This window comes from Jaculus jaculus, chromosome 10 (assembly GCF_020740685.1).
Source record: "Jaculus jaculus isolate mJacJac1 chromosome 10, mJacJac1.mat.Y.cur, whole genome shotgun sequence".
Taxonomy (NCBI): Eukaryota; Metazoa; Chordata; class Mammalia; order Rodentia; family Dipodidae; genus Jaculus; species Jaculus jaculus.
Genome location: NC_059111.1, coordinates 93,496,721 through 93,517,951, shown reverse-complemented (window position 1 = coordinate 93,517,951; position 21,231 = coordinate 93,496,721). Strand labels below are relative to the sequence as shown.

At 46.2% G+C, this 21,231-nt stretch overlaps 1 protein-coding gene across 1 annotated transcript in view; it reads left to right on the top strand.

The window, feature by feature from the left end:
• Plxna4 (plexin A4) overlaps positions 1–21,231 on the top strand; it is a 533,417-nt gene that overhangs the window by 318,120 nt on the left and 194,066 nt on the right. The window contains exon 4 of the mRNA XM_004661200.2: positions 19,863–19,994. Within this exon, the coding sequence (XP_004661257.2) occupies positions 19,863–19,994 (132 nt within the window). The remainder of the gene's footprint in view (positions 1–19,862; positions 19,995–21,231) is intronic.

Here is a 21,231-nt window from a genome sequence, read left to right as displayed (position 1 = left end):
CTTCTCCATGCTGGATGGTTCTGGCTTCTTGTCTCTTTGTTAGACTTTTACTAGGCTTTCCAAACTTTCTTGCCATGGGAGGACTTGAGTGAACAACAAGTATGCACTTATATGTATCATATAATTTATTTGTTACACATAATAAAGATATAGTTATATTATAGATATACAGATATATTATATGTAATATAGTACAATTATATGTAGCTAGATATAATTAAAGACAGATGTTTACTCTGTGTAATTTTGTAATCTAGACCTCTGAGAGTGTCAAACCCTGTCATTTTGCAATGATTCCTTGAGAGATAAGGAATCCTGGGCAAGACCACATATCCTGCCAACAGCCAAGATAGAGCTATGCTCTGATCTACCACACTGGGGTCTCTCCCTTTACCACACTCTTCCCCTCACAAGCCTAGCTTCTCCTTCAACAGAATATTTATATCTTAAAAGATAACTTAACTCAGGATGGAGAAATAGCTTAGCGATTAAGACACTTGCCTGAAAAGCCAAAGGACCATGGTTCGATTCCCCAAGACCTGCGTAAGCCAGCTGCACTAAGTAGTGCCGGCATCTGGAGTTCACTTGCAGTGACTGGATACCCTAGTGTGTCCATTCTCTCTCTCTCTTTCTCTCAAATAAATAAATAAATTAAATAAAATTATATTTATGTATGTGTGTATATATATGTGTGTGTGTGTGTATATAAAACTTAACTCCAAGAAAAGTACCTCACCAACTGGAATTCAAAGCTAGTGGTGACAGTGTAGAGACAATCTTTGCCCAGATGTGTCTTTCCTGTGTACCTCAAAACAGTGGTCTGTTGACTTGTAAGTTTGTTGTGGGGGGGGAGGGGCAGCTGGAGTAGTTTAAGGCCCAGTGCTTGTTTAAGCTACTGGGCTTAAAAACACAAGAAGACTCCCATCTTTCAACAAAGTGAGACTTTGTAGTTATCTGGGGGCAGCATGAAGGAATAGGGGAAAATGTGATTTTTGTTTCCGTCTGCCTTCTGTAATTTGTGATTGCTGCCCAATGTGACCCTAACAGAAAGGATACAGAGGTCAGTCTGGAATGGTGATCCAAACTGTGGCTCTTGAAAATAAAACTTTTTTTTTTTTTTTTTGGGTCATGATTTCACAGTCTGCCTCTGCAATGGCAGTGACCACATTGTCATTAGCAATGACCTTCTAGCACCAGTCCTGAATTTCAAAGGTACCCAGTTCCTCAAGTGACCATGCAACCACCATGTGGTGTTCAACTTATAGTCCCGAAACGTGAAACTTCCTGGGCTGGGGAGAAAGCTCAGTGAGTAAGACCATTGGCTGTTCAAGAATAAGGGCCTGAGGGGCCCCAAGATCACCGGAGTTTGGTTCCCTAGCACCTATGCAAAAAGCTGGGTGTGGCCACACATGTCTGCAACCCCGGTCCTATCAGAGGAAGACGGGCTATCCCTTGGATTACAGCTCCTGGTTCATCTCAAGGAAGGTTAGAGGAGGTAACTGGACACTCTTTGACCTCCACATGTGTGCTCTGGGCATGCACATACATGTGCGTACATCACACACACGCACATCACATCACATGCTACGCATACTCCACACATACAAAAAAAAGCAAGAAGGATCATGGCAGAGAATGAAGTCCATATGGTCCCAGACTCTGAAAAATACCTGAAATAGTATTTGAAATGAATTTCATAAGTGAAACTCTATAACCTTGACTAGCTTAGTAACAAGGAGAAACTTTTTGTGGAAACTAAGATATGTTTTTATTGTTGTTTGTTTGTTGTTTGTTTTTTCAAGGTAGGGTCTTGCTCTAGCCCAGGCCGACCTAGAATTCACTATATAGTCTCAGGCTGGCCTCGAACTTACAGTGAACCTCTTACCCTGGCCTCCAGAATCCTGGAATTAAAGTGAGGTGCCACCACGCCCGGCTTTAAGATACATTTTGAGGTTGGGGTTCAATGACCATACCCATCCATATCAAAAGCCCAGTTAGAAACATAGAATAAACAGTGGCTCCGGCCTCCAGACTCTTAAGGAGGGACAACATGTCACCCAGACTACTATATGAATCTGAGCGTTGAGACACAGAAGAGAGCAAGCCTCCCTCTTCCCTGACGCTGTGTCAGAGCCAGCCAGAAAACATGGAGTACTGGATGTGTGCTGAGTCAAGGAACTCCTTGAAGAACTACTCTCTTTAGCTGTATTATGTGCCAGGTCCCACGCTGAAAGGTGTTTCATCTACGCTGTTACCGCAGCCAAAGTGGTAGGTAGTATTATTGTACTTGCCTTTTACACGTAAGGAAAAACAAAGGTTAGAGGAGTTGACTCCCTTACCAAAGGTCACATGCAGCTTGCTCCTTCCAGAGCTGGGTTTGGAGCCTGTATAACCCATTTGAATATTTTAGTATTTATTTGAGAGCGAGAAAGAGAGAGAGAGAGAATCAGCACGCCAGGGCCTCCAGCTACTGCAAATGAACTCCAAGCGCGTGTGCCACCTTGTGCATCTGGCTTACGTGGGTCCTGGGGAATGGAGCTGAGGTCCTTTGGCTTTGCAGGCAAATGCCTTAACTGCTAAGCCATCTCTCCAGTCCCCGTATAACCCATTTGAATCACTCCAGTACTGAATTTCTTGGGCAAGCCTGGACAGAGTAAGGGCTGGCCAAGTGAATACCCGAACGTGTTTCTACAAATATTACCATAGCATTAGCATACTACATGAACAGGTTGGTGGACTAGTTTATACTCTACTAGCCACTAACTCTCATGGTCCTGGGTTACTTGCTCCCTAGCCTCAGTTTCCACATCTGAAACATGGGAGATACAATTCCCGGAGGACCAGGACCAGAGGCTGTGGGGTGTGCTTGGGGCCTCTGAGCCATGAAATCGATAATGTAATTGCCGTGAAAAACATAGGCCTCGGCGAGGCTGCATAAATAATTGTAATCACTGTGGTCAGTGACGGAGAGGATGGTTTTCCAATATCTTATTCTAAAATGCATTTCTCTGCAATTAGCTCCACGGGCTTTTGGCAGAGTGAGCATACAATACAGGCATGCATTATTGTGTTTTTTTTTTTTTCTTTCGAGAGACACTTCAGCAGTGGGGGCTCCCTCTTCCACTAGGCTCTGCCACACTAAGGTCATAGGTCACTGTCTGACTTAAGGAGAGTGTCCTCAGGCCCCTCAACTGAGGGTGGGGGGCGGATAAGGGTATCAAAAGAGCCATTGTAGTATCATAGCTATGCCCTCCCCCTGGACCCGGGGCCTCTAGCTCTCCACATCTGTGCATGCCAGCTCTAGTTGATGATGTCATCTGGGGACAGGGATGCCCTTCTGAGATCCAGAACTCTGAGCCAGGGTGTCACAGTGTCTGTGGGACAGATTTTTCTGACTCTGAACCATTCATACGCCTCACCCGAGGCCTTGCGCATTCCTGGGGGTCATTTGTGGCATTTCAGTGTTTCTTTCCCGGCACGTATGTTGTTTCCAAGAAAAAAAAAAAAAAAAGCAAGATGGGGGTAGTGGCTGTCAGGGGTGGTGCACAGGGGCAGTTTAGGAAGAGGGAGAACAAAGTCACACGTAGCCCGCAGCAGCCCTGAGTCGAAGACACTCGGGTCCTTCGCTGCCAGACAGCAGTGGACAGTCTACGGACCTCACGTGATAGCATCTCCCTCAGGGGGCACTGTTGCTGAGCACAGGTTTGCAGGGGCTCCTTTGAGGTGCTCAGTGGGGCTGTGGTCATGTAGTGCCCCAATGGGAGGGAAGGCGTGCGTAAGGACCCTGTGTTCTGATGCACAGGGAAGCTTGGGATGTGTGAGGAATATCTTGAGCAAGATGTGTGTGGAAGGCTACTGAAGCCCATGGAAGGCGTGGAGTCTGTCTTGGGATTATTTGATGCGATCACGGAGGAGTCTTCAGTTCTCAGGGATGCCCAAGCCCAGTCTTCACTAGCATGCTGTCCAGTGCTTATTGACTTCGTTTTATGTGCACATGCACGTGCCCATGCGTGTACGCGCATGCACACACACACCACGAACTCCAGGTATAACCCCAGTGAGCAAAACTTGAATCTGTGCCTGGTTCTCGGCATCGCAAGTTGGTTGGCATTTCAAAGAAATCCTTAGTGTTTCAGCCAGCAGCCAAGTGGCACTGCTTGGACCACTGTGATTCCCGGTGGGGGACAGGGGAGGTGGTGCCGTGTAGTCCTTAGGTTGAAAGGTTAAAAGCGGCTGACTCCCCATCCTTGTTGAAGGAGTCCGTTCCCCCCTTTCCTTACAAGTTGTTACCTTGCTTCTTCGCCCTGAGTAAACAGACAATTCTTTGCTCTGTAAGAGCACACACATCTGTCCTCCGTGTGCCACTGAAGAGAGCCCCAGCAGCTTGATGTGGCTGCAGGGAAAGGACCAGAACAGAGCTCATCAGACAGAGCAGATGTTGAGGTAATACACACTTGTCTGATGCTCTGGGGGTTATTTATTTGTCAAGGAAATTGCAGAAGAGTGCCTAGGGGCTGAGCAATGGTTGGTCTCCCTGTGCTTTCCACAGACAGTTGGGAACTGTGTCCTGAGCATGGGGACCGTGTAGGGCAGTGCTGCTGGTGTCCTTGGTGTTAAAGAGACCTGATGGTTCTTTGGGACAGGACATTAAGATGAGGTAAGTTTAGAAAGAGGATTGGGATTGTCTGAAAAAAACACCGGGGGCCCTTTCTGCGTTTTCCATTACTAATGGAGCTCACATGTTCATTAATTTTGTACGCATCTATTAAGCAACTGGTGCTTGCTGGCAGTTAGGGGCCTTGCTGGGAAGCAGTGTTCTGCTACATTACCGACAGCATCCCATTATCTCACCCCATCTTCATGCGCTCTAACCAAGCACATTCCATCACACTAGCTCTGACTCCCGGGCACGTGTGCTGATCCCTAGCATGTGCCTGACACTTGACCAAGAGGCTTTCTTAATCAACCTGATGAGATCCTCTCAATGGCTCTGAGCTGGGAATTCTGAGGCCCCCATCTCAGCGGAGGCCACCCAACGAACCGAACACACACCATAATGTTAGTCTCTGGCAGTGATCAGGCCCACGGCCTGAGTGCCAGCCCCACCCGAAAGACCTGCTCTACGCGTGGTGACCTTCTGGCATGGAGACAAAGCATGTTGCCAACGTGGGCAGGGGAGACTGGAGCCAGATAAAGTACACGAAAGCTTTGTTTTTGATGATTGTGAACATGATGTGGGAAGAGGCCACGTGAGGAGGTGATGGGAGTGGACACATGATGTGGGTTGTCCCTCAGAGGAGTGGCCTGGGCCACTCACTTTCAAAATGGCTGGTGGTTTGGACTAGTTGAAAGGAATCTGGAGCAGTGGCTGAAGGAAAGGAAAGGAAAGGGAAGGGAAGGGAAGGGAAGGGAAGGGAAGGGAAGGGAAGGGAAGGGAAGGGAAGGGAAGGGAAGGGAAGGGAAGGGAAGGGAAGGGAAGGGAAGGGAAGGAAAGGAAAGGAAAGGAAAGGAAAGGAAAGGAAAGGAAAGGAAAGGAAAGGAAAGGAAAGGAAAGGAAAGGAAAGGAAAGGAAAGGAAAGGAAAGGAAAGAGGGAAACACAACAAAATGAATGTGTGTGAGGAGCCACTGAGTCCTGGAGGGCTCGGCTCTGGGATGCCTTGAGTCATTAGTAGGCTAGTGAGGAAAGTGGGGAAGGGTCGAGGAGACGTCTTGGCTTCAGCGGGGAATCCTTCTAGATGGCGACCTGTAAGGGACGTCTGAGAGTAGACATGGAGCCAGATGTGGTGATACAACGCCTTTAATCCCAGCACTCAGGAGGCTGTGGTGGGAAGATCATCACGATGAGTTCAAGGCCAACCTGGGACTACAGAGTAAGTTCCAGATAAACCTGGGCTAAAATGAGAAGCAACCTTGGGAAAAAATGCAAAATATATAAATATATTTTTAAAAAGTGGACATGATGGGGTGAGGAGAAGCAACAGCTCAGAGGCCAGTGTTGTGTCCCTGAATTAGATGGGAGTTTGGACTGGAAGGAATGGGAAGAACATGGGACAACTGGGAAATTTTGGGCTATGAGTCAGAGGAAGTGATGCTGCTTCTGAGCCTGGTACAAAACCCAGACAGGACAGGCCTTCTTTCTTCATCCAATCAGCACTTAACTACTGAGTCTGTACTCTGTGGCTAGCACTGTGTTGGCGCCTTCCATCCTAAGTTAAAGTTTGGCCATTCCAGATTCCTTTCAAATGCTGCAGCGGCTCAGACAAGAGTTGACTATTTCCAATGTCTCATCCATATCTGTTTCTAGAGCTGGTTTGACCGGGGCTCCCTCCTGTTCAGGGACAGCTGCGTGAATCACTTGTTGGGTCCCATGCAGAGGAGAAGAGATGACTAACGCCCTCCCCTTTCCTTCTCAGCTTCGTTTTGCTCAAGGTGCATGGTGTGGCTTTCTGATGTCAACCCGTTTGCAATGGCACCACTGTGCAGGGTAGAGAGAAGTGGTGCCCACCTGTGGGAAGCCAGGGACAAGAGTGGCTAATGAAAGTTGCAGGAGGAGGCAGAGGAGTGTGTGGAGGAAGAACAGGGTGCTGATTCTTGGCCCACATGACTGGGTTGACCCCTCACAGAAGTCTCCTGTCCCTACTCAGCGTTCAGCCAGCCCTGAATGTGTCCTACCTTTCCTGGATCCTCGGCGATGCCACTTCCCTCCTGTAAATAAAGCCAGGATGAGGTTCTCTCTGTTCCCCCTCTTGTGGCTTGATCAACCCCTAAATTTGAAGCTGTTTTCATTGTCCACCACAAGTGGCTAGCTTTCTGAGTCACCCCTGCATTTAACTAGACTCAGTCTTCCAGACAATGCTTGCTGCTTCGGGACAGTGTTCAAAAGTCTCCAGGTTCCTGGAATACAGTGTTCACGGTCCACCCTTGGGCCTCTGGGTCCTCTGGGCCTGGATCCTGCCAGCCATCCATCTTCCACTCTGTCTCATTTATCCCTAAGCTGAGTTGTGGATTCCTCTTTTCTCTCTCTCTCTCTCAAGCTGTTAGATGATTGGTTAGAGGCTGGAGTCCAGTCTGTGGGCCATATGTCTCACTTCCCTTTTTTATGGTATGGAAGCTCCCATTGGGGATGGAGGGTGATCATGGAGACCCACCCATTCCAATAATAGTCATTACAAAGTGATCATTGCTAACAACTATCGAAATATACCTGTTAAATACTTTCCATGCTTGGGACATTGTCACACCCACACAATGTCAACAATAACCAGGTATTGTGATTGTTTTCTGCTTTTAGTAGGAGCAGAGTGGCCCTTGAGAAAGCTGAGTAGATTGTCTTGGGCCACACAGTTCCCAAATGGTAAACTCAAGATTCGGTTTTGGCACGCGGGTTTGACCACTCACTATCTGCCAGGGTGCCTCATCTCAGGGCTTTGAGCTTTCATAACACAAATGAACACGGCCCATCTGCCAGGAACCAGGAGGAGCTGATGCGTGTAAAGCACATGGCATGAGACCTGGCATGTGGCAGGTAGTGAATTAACTATCTATTCATTTCCACTGGTTTTCCTGGGAATAGAAGCAGTCTGTCCGGGCTTCTTTCTGGGTAGGGTCACATGAGAAACGGCCAACAAAAGTTTGAGGGGGGGGCATGATGCACAGATAAGCGGTGGCTCTGGATACAAGGGGGCTGACACATCAAGGTTTCAACCCTGTGACTGTAGCACTTGGGCACCTTTTGGCATCTCTGGGACAGATGAGAGCAGAGAGGCAGTTTTAAAATGTTAGGCATCTGAAAGAGGTGAGTCAGGACTTTTTGCTCATTCTTGCTGTCTGTAGGAAACCTTGGCTTTGCTGGTGGTTTCTTCAGACTCCCCACCTTCTAGAGTTGTACCTTGTTCTTTCTGACACCAACCAAGCAGGTGGGGGAAGGTTCAGCGGTTATGATTTTGTTGTTTTGGACAATTCAGGGCAATAAGTCCTAATAACTGCTTAGCACACACCTTTTACCCTTATAAATATGTGTACAGGAGACCTGAAGGGACCGAGTGTCCTGGCAGTGTTTGGTAACATGGCGTGGGATTCACGCACACACTGTGCCTGTCTAATTAATTGCTGTTTATGGTCTTGATGTTCCCTTTGCATCCTCTTTCTTCTGGCTGGAATACGAGAAATCAAAACAGAGAGCCTTCACTGTGCTATTCTGGGGCCGCTTAAGCAGTATGGGCATGGAAGAAAGCTCTAGGCTCACTTTCAAGCCCTGGGACTCAAGTCAAGAAGGTACGTCCACCGCATGTCGTCGAGTCCACGCTGGCTGACCACCTGCCCAGTCCCCCTCCTCCCCATCACAAGAATGACCTGATTTAGGTAATCCGCCCTGAATCACTTTTGCATAGAATTACACCTGGGGCATTCCAGAGGCTGTGATTAAGCTGAGATGGCCTTGTAATCTGAGACACAACCAGTGTATATGTGTGTTCAAGTGTGCATATATCTATGACTGTGTGTGTGTGTGTGTGTGTGTTCATTCATTCATTACAACTGTAGCATCTCAGACTTTAGATGACTTCTCACATCACTCATTCAACAAAGGGACGGCTACTGTGTGCCTGATGGTGGCATTCTATGGCATACTTGCTTTTTGATTCCTTTTTTATTTGTAAATTTTATTTGTTGGTTTATTTATTTGAGAGAGAAAAAAAGAGGGAAGGAGATAAAAGAGAGAGAGAGAGAGAGAGAGCATAGATGAACCAGGGCCTCCAGACACTGCAAATGAACTCCAGAGACATAGTTCCCATGGTTACTGGGGATTGAACCTGGGTCCTTAGGCTTCACAGGTAAACGCGTTAACCACTGAGCAATTTCTCCAGCCCTGTTCTTTCTTTCACCTACTTCAGAAGTCTGATTGACCAGATGTTGAGGGATAGTGGCCAGGGCTATGTCACCACAGTCTTTGGATGCCAACCAAAGAAACCAAAGTACCCAGCCACCTGGGATCCAGCTCGTGCATTACAAGACTGCCTGGGAACATCAGATCCCTGTAGTATTCCAGAGCATGGATTCTGGTCACTCAACCCTCGCCAAGAGCCCTCACTGCTTCTGCCTCAGTGGAAGCCAGGTCAAAGCCGGGAAGGACAGTTGAGACAGCCCAAATCATGTAGTTGAGGTTTCCTAAAGGAGGAAGCACATCTAGAACCCTCACCTCCATGCCCAGGCTCCTCCTTCCTTTGGCAAATCCTTGCTTTCCAAATAGACTTCTGGGCACTTCATTACCCAGGGACTTCTTCCAATTTGGCCCCAACTCAAAAGTAGGATATAGGGCTACAGAGATGCCTTAATGGTTAAGGCGTTTGCCTGCAGAGACAAAGGACCCAGGTTCGATCCCCAGGACCCATGTAAGCCAGATGCATGAGGGGGCGCAGGCATCTGGAGTTCGTTTGCAGTGGCTGGAGACCCTGGCACACACATGCCTTCTTTGCCTTTCTTCTCTCTATCTCTCTTTGCTTGAAAATAAATAAATAAATAAACTTAAAAAAAAAGTAGGATATACCTTTCCACACTCCCATCGTGAGGGAAATCTGGCCAGCCTGTTATCCGGGTCACCAGCTGGTTTTCCCCGTGCCTCTGTCTTCCAGATTGAAGGTCTACTTGGAGACTTCAGTGCGTGTTAAGAGCCTCCTCTGTGTTTATTTATATTGCCAGTTCTGCCTTCATTTCTCACCTTCTAGAAAAGACCCCATCCTCACCTTTTTGTACCAGGGTTCAGCCCGGCAACCTGGCAAAGCGTAGCCGTGTCTGGGAGAAGTTTGGGGAGGCTGTTCAGGGAGGGAGGAAAGAGGGGGTGCGGGGATAGCCTGCGTCTTCAGAGATGAATGGCACTGTTTACTCATTAGGGAGATTATTCCAAGCAAGACGGCAGCCAGAACGCTCTATTGCAAGCATCTGCCTGCTACTGGGAGACGATATTTATTGTTCAATCCTTCAATGGATGTAAATAAACAGCCCGGCCCAGATAATGTTCCAATAAACAAACAAGCAGCTGCCAGGAGCTCCCTGGATGGCTGACCTTTGCGGAGGCCACCCTGCTGATGTTTTAATAGCAGTCTGCCTGGCAGCAAAGAGACTCACCGTGCCAGGGATGGAGATAGGTGCCGTGCTACTACTGGATGGGCAGGAGGCCAGAAGGGCCTGGAAGGAAGGGGGCTGGGTGCCTAGGAAGATCCTGGGTTGGAGACGGACTGGCTGGGAAAGACAGGTGGAGGAGCCTGGACATCCATACTCACATGGGTGTGTTTCCCCGCTAAATGACATGACCACAGAGGAGGCGATGCTCAATTGCTAAGTCCCAGGCTGCTGTCCCCACATATCCACATTGAAGTACATCCATGAAGTTGGGAGCTAGTTCTTGTACCCCCCCTTGTTCCTCAGTTCCCAAGGGGGAGTCTCTGGCAACCTGTTCCCACAGAAACAATGTGACAGGTCAATCATCTACCACAAGCACAGTTTGGCTATCACCCAGGATATTGGAAGGTGGGGGGTCCACTGTACAAGAGCAAACAAGAGGCTATCCCATGAGCCTACCAAGCGCTAGACCACATCAGAACCAGGCCCATGCATCTGAATGCTCTCACTGCCATGGGCTGGTGCTCACAGCTCTGAGCACCAGAAATCCGAGAACAGCAAACACACTGTGTTATGCTATACAAAGAGAATCCCTGGGTAACTCCGGTGTTGTGTGGATGGGCAGTATCTTCACCAACGGCAGCCCCAAGAGGATGGTCACCAAGCCAACTTCTTAGACACGTTGGCATGTGAGTAGAGAAACAGAATGCAGAGCAAAGCGTAGTCTAGAATGACATCCTCCAACATGGTGGCCACTGGTCACATTAGTAAGCACCCGAAATCCAGCCTGCCTCAACTGAGATGTACTATCCATGTGAAATATGGATAGAAGCCAGGCGTGGTGGTGCACGCCTTTAATCCCAGCACTCAGGAGACAGAGGTAGGAGGATGGCTGTGAGTTTGAGGCCACTCTGAGACTCCATAGTGAATTCCAGGTCAGCCTGAGCTAGCATGAGACCTTACCTCAAAAACAAAAACAAAAACAAACAAAAGAAACCCAGATAGGATCCAAACATTTAGGGTAAGTAGAGGAATACGAACTATGTCATTGATAATGTTTGTATTTATATTCATATATGTCATCATATTCAGGCCATATTGAAGTAGAAAAAAATGTTATGATAGTTACTTCTACCAATGTCTTTTTCATATAGCCACTAATGAAAAAAAAATTGAATAGCGTATTCATCCTAAACGAATGGCATACACATTTCTGTCGTCTATTGCTAGTGTGGAGCTTCCTCTCAGGGTTCAGGCATGGAGGAACACCTCCTGCCACAGGGAACACAGTGGCACTTAAGTCTGCTTTGTTCATTTTCTGTCTTCAGCTCTGCACTGGAGAGAAATGCACACAGTGTCTTCCTCAGACACTTTTTATACTTTTAGTCACACCTTCCTGTCAGAGTTATATTTTCTTAATAAAATATTTTATTGACTTTTTGAGAGAGGGGGAAAGAGCGAGAGAGAGAGAGACCCCAGCCTTGCAAACAAACTCCACATGCACAAGCCACCTTGTGCATCTGGCTTATATGGGTCCTGAGGAATCGAACCTAAGTCCTTTGGCTTTGCAGGCAAGCCCCTTAACCACTAAGCCATCTGTCCAGCCTTTGTATTTTTAAATTTTATTTCATTTGTTTGGTTTCTCGATGTAGGGTCTCACTCCCATCCAGGCTGACATGGAATTAACTATGTAGTCTCAGGGTGACCTCGAACTCATGGCGATCCTCCTACCTCTGCCTCCCGAGTGCTGGGATTAAAGGCATGCGCCACCACGTCCAGCTGTATATATATATATATTTAATGAAACCATTAGTACCATTAATTTTGCTCTTTTGGCTCAGCCTAGGAGTTTTTTCTAAGATGGATTTTGAGTAAATCCAGGGTTACTCGTTACGTGCCTGATCCGTCAACCTCACCTAGCCGGTGATACCGTGTTGGTAGCCCTGTATCATCTTTGTGATCTGCCCATGCTGCCTGTCCAGCAGACTCACTTGGGGCTGGCATGATCCCTGGTTACAACCAAGCCAGCTGTCCAAACATCCCAGCAAGAACCAATAGCAGCCTGTAAATGCCCCTCTGCTACAGTGTTTGCCTCTGGGCCTTACTGGTGTGAAAGCAGAGTCACTTGGTAGTCAGGCTTCCTGGAGGGCCTGGCTGGGACTCTTCAACTTCCCTCTCCAAAAGCCAGCCTTGAGACTAGGAGCTGTGAACTTTGACAAAATGCACAGTAGATGATGAAAGAATGTGTTGTTCCTTCAAGGGACCCTCAGAATGGGGATATGGTTTTCTTTTCCTTGGTTTCAGCTTCAGAAATTATCATTTTCCAGTAGTCAAATGTATATTCATGATGCATGATTGGTCTCTTCACTTTTTTTTTGGTTTCTTTTATTTAATTTTTTTTCTTTTCACAATTTTTATTAACATTTTCCATGATTATAAAAAATATCCCATGGCAATACCCCCCCCTTCCCCCTTTGAAATTTTTACTTTTTTTGATTATTCTGTTTTTAAACATTGTTATTTATTTATTAGAAAGAGAGAGAGAGAAAGACAGAGAATTGGGAATGCCAGGGCCCCTAGCCACACTACCAAGGCACTCCAGACACATGCACCACCATGTGCATCTGGCTTATATAGGCTCTGGGGAACCAAATCCGGGTCCTTAGGCTTTGCAGGCAAGTGCCTTAACCTCTAAGCCATCTCTCCAGCCCGCTCCTAACTTTTTTTTTTTTTTGGAAATGCAAAGTCTCAATAACTTTATTTCCTATATATTCAATAATCTTACAAAAGAAGAGCGTAGGACCAAAGAATGATGACAGCTGGTATTTAATGGAACCTGTGGTATTATATGCATTCTTCTAAATGCCAAATGTACATGCATGTGGATCCATACTCATTTATTTTAATCTCCTGCGCAATTAACTGAGCTTTATTTTTTTTTAATTTTTATTAGCATTTGCCATGATTATAAAAAAAAAAATCCCATGATAATTCCCTCCCTCCCCCCCACACTTTCCTCTTTGAAATTCCATTCTCCATCATATTACCTCCCCATCAAAATCATTGTACTTACATATATACAATATCAACCTATCAAGTACCCTCCTCCCTTCCTTTCTCTTCCCTTTATGTCTCCTTTTTAACTTACTGGCCTCTGCTACTAAGTATTTTCATTCTCACGCAGAAGCACAATCATCTGTAGCTAGGATCCACATATGAGAGAGAACATGTGGCGCTTGGCTTTCTGGGCCTGGGTTACCTCACTTAGTATAATCCTTTCCAGGTCCATCCATTTTTCTGCAAATTTAGTAACTTCATTTTTCTTTACCACTGAATAGAACTCCATTGTATAAATGTGCCACGTCTTCATTATCCACTCATCAGTTGAGGGACATCTAGGCTGGTTCCATTTCCCAGCTATTATAAACTGAGCAGCAATAAACATGGTTGAGCTCATACTTCTAAGGAAATGAGATGAGTCCTTCGGATATATGCCTAAGCCACTCCTTACTTTTTATACCTTTGAGCACAGTCAATTTCTGTGTTGATCCTTTCTCACTACTTAACTGCTCATCTTTCCAGCATAAAGCAACAAGTGTTATTTGTGTATGCTTACAACCTTGTGGCATCTTGAATGCTAGGATTCAAACACAGCCACTAGCCAATGGGCTCCTTTAATCTCCACTCCACCTTCTCTTTATGGCCAATGCTCGCATTCGTGGGCTGTTCTTGAGCTCCAAACATCTGGATTGCCTTCCTACCTCATACGGGGTGGGTTGAATGTAACAGTTTCTGTGTAAGTAGACTTTGCCAGGACCACGGCTCTATGAAATCCCTCTACAAAGTTGCCCGAGATTTTGCTGGCTTCCCCAGGCTACTGTGCGTAGAACATGGTGATCTTGAAGACCTCTTCCTCAAATGCGCCTCTTACCTTGATCATATCTAGCAGCTCTGAGCCCACTGTTGGGTTGGTAGATCGTGGTTATTTTTCATTTACTCAATAGTAGCTTACCAAGTATTAAACATGCCCTAGGAGCTACGAGGAATGGCCTTGAGACTCACAGCTGGCAGGGTTATCCACCCTGTGACAGTTCCCTCCTCACTGTCAGCCTCACAGAGGTAGAGCCTCTTCATACAGATCGTCCCCGTTGCTGGGCTTCTTGTTCTCCCCAAAGCTTGAGATGATCCTCAGATTTTCCTGTTTCTGCCTCTGGACCATATAGCAAAAAAAAAAAAAAAAACACCCCCAAAACCAAAAAATTTAAACAAGACCAGTAGTGACACAGTTTAGGAACCTCTCAGTTCTATATCTCCATGTGAAATGTGTCTTTTCTTGTCTCTAAGTCGGTTCTCCCTCTTTGGTCAAACTGCCCAACGTCCCATAGAGACTCATTATTTTTTAAATACCTTTTCATGTGGAACCTTGTCAAAGGCTTTTGGAAAAGCTAAATAGTTAAGAAGCAAGGGCTGAGGCAGCCATCGGGAGACCCGAGTTCTAGTCCAGACCGACATTGGTTTACCATTGAACTTGGGGCTTCTTAGTACAATTCCCATTTCAGTAAAAGTGAAAACAATTATGCTGGCAGTTAACATCATAAAAACTTAACAACCATCAGATGAGACAGTGTTGTTTAAGTATACTTTGCAAAGTATAAAACAGAAATATAAGGGCTCGTTATTTTGAAAAATTACCACCTCATCTGTGTTCATATGCATATTCCTCTCCCAAAAGAACTGCAGTAGATAAAGACATGATTTCTCTACCTCCCCAAGGGTGATGTCTGTTTAGCATCAACTACTCTTGACTCCTTGAGAGGAGTTGTATTAACATATATACTAGGCGGGGTTCGTCACAAGCTCCTACAAGAAGGGGCTCCACTGCTTTTCACTGAACATGTGTCCTTGAAGCAGTTATTCGGCCCCCTGTACCTCGCTTGCAAATGTGGACAGTAATAAATGCTGAAGACTGAGTTACGATGTGAATACCTGGCACGTAGTACAGCCACTGAATAAAATGTGACTCTACACAGGTGTGATGGTGTGTGTTGTGGAGGAGATGGGAGAATCCCCAGGGCAAACTGGTGAGCTCTGGGCTCAGCGCAAAATCCGATCTCAAAAAAATAACAGAGAGGGCTGGAGAGATGGCTTAGCGGTTAAGCGCCTGCCTGTGAAGCCTAAAGACCCCGGTTCAAGGCTCGGTTCCCCAGGTCCCACGTTAGCCAGATGCACAAGGGGGCGCACGCGTCTGGAGTTCGTTTGCAGAGGCTGGAAGCCCTGGCGCACCCATTCTCTCTCTCTCCCTCTATCTGTCTTTCTCTCTGTCTGTCGCTCTCAAAATAAAATAAAATAAAATAAAATAAAATAAAATAAAATAAAATAAAATAAAATAAAATAACAGAGAGAGTAACTGAGGAAGACACCTGGCATCTTGAGCTTCCACATACACATGTGCCCACATACATGTGGCATGCTTACATGTATGCACATCACATGTACATACAACATATGCATGCAAAAAAAAAGCAATTCTCTTTTGTCTACCTCAAGTCCTGAGAGATGAGAGGCCTATTCTACCTAAATTTTAGGGTTATTCATCGAACAAAACATTTCACCACAAACTCCTTTTTCCCCATATCTTATGTCTCGAGGTTCTCTTGGGAGAGGGAGAAATGACTGCTCCTTGCTGTCCAGTAAGGAAAGTTGTGGATTGGGATGGGGCGGGGGCACAGTATAGCAAGGAGAGGGCAGAGGGCAGACCTTTGGCAATTTGCTCGGGTGGTGTCTCCAGGTCCTTCCTAGCTTCCTCTGATGTCCACCACTCCCAGGACATCACCTTATCCTGAGGAGCAGGGAAGGTGTTGCCGGCTGGTGAAGAAGTCTGCTCAGGCGCTGAGTCTAATTTCCGTGGTGGATCAGGCCAAGGGCACTAGATAGGTCTTAGTTCCGCCAGCATGCCCCACAGGAGCCTGTGCCTGCCAGTGGCCCGAGCATGCTGGCGATCAGCCAGGGCTCTCCCTATCACTCTCTGTTCCCACTCCAGGGCAGTTCCCAGCCGGGGATGAGGCCTGGCTGGGCCAGAGTCCAAGGCCATCACTACACGGTCAGACTTGGGTAGTAATCCCAATTGGTTTTGCACAAATTCCAATTTGATTCAGATTAAGAAAGGGACCTGACCAGTGGAGGCACGTGGTGGCTCCAGAGTGGAGGGCTCTGAGGCTGTGAGGCATTCCTATTTGCGGAGCTAAACATCTCTCTTCAGTCGCTTTACCTTCTTTTTGTTATTATTGTTTTCATGCGAAGCATAGGGAATCAGCAGAGAGGAGTTCACTTCATTTGTGTGTTTATTTGAAAAAATAAATATTTGTCAAGCCCAAGAGTTTGAGTTTCAGAATCAGAAACGACTACAGAAATCTGGGGTGGTGAATACTTGTGATTCCAGGCACTGGGGAGGTTAAGGAAGATTACAAGTGCCAGACCAGCCTAGACTGCATAACAAGACTCTGTCTCAAAAACAAAAAATGACTTTAATCCCAGCAATTGGCAGGTAGAGGTAGGAAGATTACCATGAGTTCAAAGCCACCCTGAGAATGCATAGTGAATTCCAGGTCAGCCTGGGCTAGAGCAAAACCCTATCCCAAAAAACAAGCAAACAAAAAACAAACAAGACTACAAAAAGCCTCCGGAATTGTAGAGATTGCAGAGGACAGACTACACATAGACCCTGAAGTCAGGCTTTTGCTTTTGATGACATCCACTAGGAAGGAAATTTGAACCCCCCAGGAATACAGCCTCTCATTCCCAAATTTCAAACTAAGGCCAGCTATTTGTTTAATGTACCTGGGTCTCATTTTTTTTTATATATTATCAGTGTACCAATTGGGACTTCTGATGTGACTGTAAGCCTTTTTGTTTTCTGTTATGAAAAGCTGGAAAGTCCCAGCAGAGGGTAATTTTCATTCAGAGCCTTAATGATGTCACCAAAGATGATTTTTTCCCCCAGTCTTTATGCTTGGCTGCCTCTGGTCCTAGCTCCCTTCTCTGTTGCAAGAGGAATGCTAGTGGATTTTTGATCCTCACTTGTTTTGTTGGTGTTGCGGACCCTACTGATGGTGAGGAGACATCTCTTCTCCTTGCTGCATCTCCACTTTGATTAAACCTAGTGATAGTCTTGAACTCACTTTCTCTCCATCACTGTGGCAAGAGAATAACCTTGAGCTGACTTGTTTCTGCTCATCAAGGAGAACCCCCCAGGAAAGAGAACATGGGTACTGTCCTACCAAGCAGGTGAGGAAGGATAGAGGGGATACTAGAGGGCGTATGCCAGCCATAGAAAATGAGACCTCAGAGTTGAGAGGTCGGTCAACCGTGGATTATTGTGCAAAGCCATCTCCCAACATACTGTGTCTAGGAAGCTTTGAGATAATACTTAAGAAAACAAAACAGGGCTGGAGAGATTGCTCAGTGGGCAGGAGAACTTGTTGCATAAGCATGAGGACCTGAGATTGATCCTTAGCAGCCATACACGAAGCCAAATGCGGTTCTACGTGTCTCTAACCCTAGCACTCTGGGGACAGAGACGGGAGAATCATGGGGCTTCCCTGGCCAATCTAGCTGAGAGAAGCTGAAATGAAGGTTCGGCAAGAGACCCTGTTTAAAGGAAATACAGTCAGACAGCAACAGAGGCAGATACCCAACATCTTCCTCTGTCCACACTCATCCACACACACGCATGCAGACACCACACACACATCACACCATGGGGGGAGGAGGGGAGAGACCAAAAACAAACAAAAACCCAAGGCAAACAAAACAAATAAAAAGCTAAAAACCTGGAATAAACCTAGAATCATACACACAAACCATAAAATAACCTCATCCCAGAGTTGCGTGAGCTCAGTAGAAATAAGAGCCACCAGACTTCCCGGAGGCCTCACAGGATCACTTATCTTCAGTTATGGCGTCCACTTCTGTCATTTGGCGCCTCTGCATATAACCTTTATGCTTTTGGAACTTATAAGTGGTGAAAAATTACATGTTAAAAATTAAAAATAAGGGCTGGAGAGATGGCTTAGCAGTGAAGCGCTTGCCTGTGAAGCCTAAGGACCCTGGTTTGAGGCTAGATTCCCCAGGACCCACGTTAGCCACATGCACAAGGCACACGTGTCTGGAGTTCATTTGCAGTGGCTGGAGGCCCTGGTGCACCCATTCTCTCTCCCCCTCTCTATCTGCCTCTTTCTCACTCTGCCTGTCACTCTCAAATAAATAAATAAAATTTTTAAAAAAAATTAAAAGTAAATGTACCAGTTGGTTCATGACGGTACTCCATAGTACATAATCTCACCTTGTGGTTATTACTTTTTTTTAATTAGTTGTGTACACAGTGTATATAGTCATGTTGGTACCATCATTAGCCTCCTCCCTGTCCAGACCTGCTCATTTCTGAGCCTAGCAATATTTTGACACAGAGGACAAAAAGAATGAGATCAATACAAAAGAGGGACCACTTGGAAAGAGGAGGGGGCTTAGGGGAATGGAGGCAAGGCAGAGGGGCAAAGAGGGTGATAAGCTGGGAATGTAGTCAAATTACAGTAAGTTCATGTATTAAAGTTCTCAATAAAAATATGATAAATAAAAAAAACCCTTTAAAATAAGAGTACATAGTGGGAAAGCTTGGAATATAACGTGTTCTTTATTTTTGCTATTGAAATCTCAAAAATTCACCAGAAGTGCCTTACAGAACCTTATCCTAGCAATATATAATTAAGGTCTCTGATCTTTTAGCTCTCGCCTAGCCATATCCTCAGTAATGTTTGTGTGGACTTAGGGGGGTGGTATCGTTAGCACTTGGCAGGGGTCCTGTTAGATCTATATACTTAGACTCCAGACGGTTCTAGAGACCTGGGAAGCCCATGCCTTCTCTAGGTGTGTTCTCAGTGTTGGCATGTGTGGAATGGAAAGAAGCCCCTTCCGGTTGTCTCTGCATGGCTCGGTTAGTTCTAGGAAGATCCAAGTTCATCGGTCCCACTAAGTGTTCTGGGAAGACTGAGGATGACTTATGTCTGAGGCACATTTTCTATAGTATCCACACCCCTTCCTTCTAGAACCCAAGCTCTACTCTAAGCCAGTGACTTCCATGGGACAAAGGGAGCTGTGCGAAGCTTATGGGATGGCTCCCCAGGTCCTCTCCAAAGCAACGATGTCTGGCTAGAAGTTTCAGAGAATTAGCCCATACCGTTCACCAAAGTCATATTCTGCTAACAAATGAAACAAATGATATGGCCTTTATGATAATGAGATCACACTCCGACTTGAAGCTCTGTTCTCTGCTACTCCCCCAACCCAGACCATTGCCCCAATTCCACTTCTATCCTCATCTCTGAGGACCAGTAAGGCCTCGATGGCCTGAGGCTGGCGTTTAGGGAACCAGAGAACAAGACCAGGTAGGATTTCAATCTAGCCCAGGCTGACCTGGAATTTACGATGTATTCTCAGGGTGGCCTTGAACTCACAGCAAACCTCCTACCTCTGCCTCCCAAGTGCTGGGATTAAAGGCGTGCGCCACCACGGCCGGCTCAGTGATATTTCAAACTTGTTTTAATCCCTCTTTGGTTCTGACCTCTAAGCTTTGCAGGAACAGAGTTTACGACTCTCTCTTGGCTATTGGGAGGGTCCCTGAGATGAAGTTGGACTGTGGGCAGTGAAGAATCCGAACCCATCTGAATACTTTGCTTGCATTTCTCTGCAGATTCGGGTGGATGGGCCCACGGGCAATGCCCTCCAGTATGAGACAGTGCAGGTGGTGGAACCAGGTCCAGTTCTCCGAGACATGGCCTTCTCCAAGGACCACGAGCAACTCTACATCATGTCAGAAAGGCAGGTAAGGATCTCTGGACTCTGCTCGACATTTGTCTTGATACTAAATACTAGCCTGCGGCCCTGTAGAAATCTAGAGGGGGCCAGCTGCAGAGAGGTGATTTGATTTATGTGGCTCAGTGTGTCTCCTTTCAGTTATGCTGCCTGGGGATTACAGCTGGGTGTGCTGTAACGGGGAATGAAACGTTTAAAATACGAAAAACCTGTGAGTCTAGGACAAATCCACTACCTTCAAAACGATCATGTGGATAGGTTCAAGACCAACATTTTACTCTTTTGAAGGAAAACTCTCTTAGGTATAATAAATGCCCAAGTTGTTGATCCAAAGGAGAATTTCCTACCAAAGTCACTTTCCTGGACCCTGGAGACTCGAGATGGTAAAGATCTGTTGTCCTGAGAATTTGGTTAAGTGAGCATCATAGAAGAGCCAGGCTAGTACCAAACTGACTGTATTTACTGAATACAAAACTATTTAATTAAATTTTAAAAAATTTAAAAAAAGAGAGACAGGCGAATGGAAGTTTAAAAAAAAAAAAAAAGGTCAGGGTGGCAAGATGATGTGTGCTTTTAGCTTTTGTGAGTACTTGCAACTATTTGTGGAACTTCCAGAACGTTCTATGAAGCTAAGCCCAGAGCAAACAGGGTGCAGGAATGACTGTTAACTGGAACATACTAAAGCAATGTTGGCCTTGGTTTTAGAACTTAGCTGACCACTAAGTATACTCTGTAGGTACCCCCCTGTGCAGACCAAATTCCCAGACAATGAAAGACCTTTCCCATGGGAGATTTCATAAATTAAAGGTGGCTTCTAATAGTCCCCTAATTCACTGCCCAGAGAATTATACCACACACTGTACACACCCCACCCTAAGTGTGGGTTGGCACACCACTGTTACCTCTGCCTTGTTATCATTGCATTGGGTAAGTCATGCTAGGAGCTGTCCTTCCAACTCCTGCATATGCATGCCCTAGTGCCCAGGGGCAGAAGCTGTGAGGGCCAGCACCCTCTCTTATTCATCTTCATTAGCGTGGCATGAACTCTCCGGAGGACCTTGCTGACAGACTCTAGATTGTTCCTCCTGTCCCCTCTCTGCACAGTGGGGGAGACGAATTCCACATTATGCCACCCACAGAAACTTGTGCATTATGCCATGGTGGCCCACAGTGGCTCTACCCTCCCGAGGAACTCAATGACATCTTCTCTTCATGTGGGGTTCAGCTCTGCCAGGGCTCATTGTAGT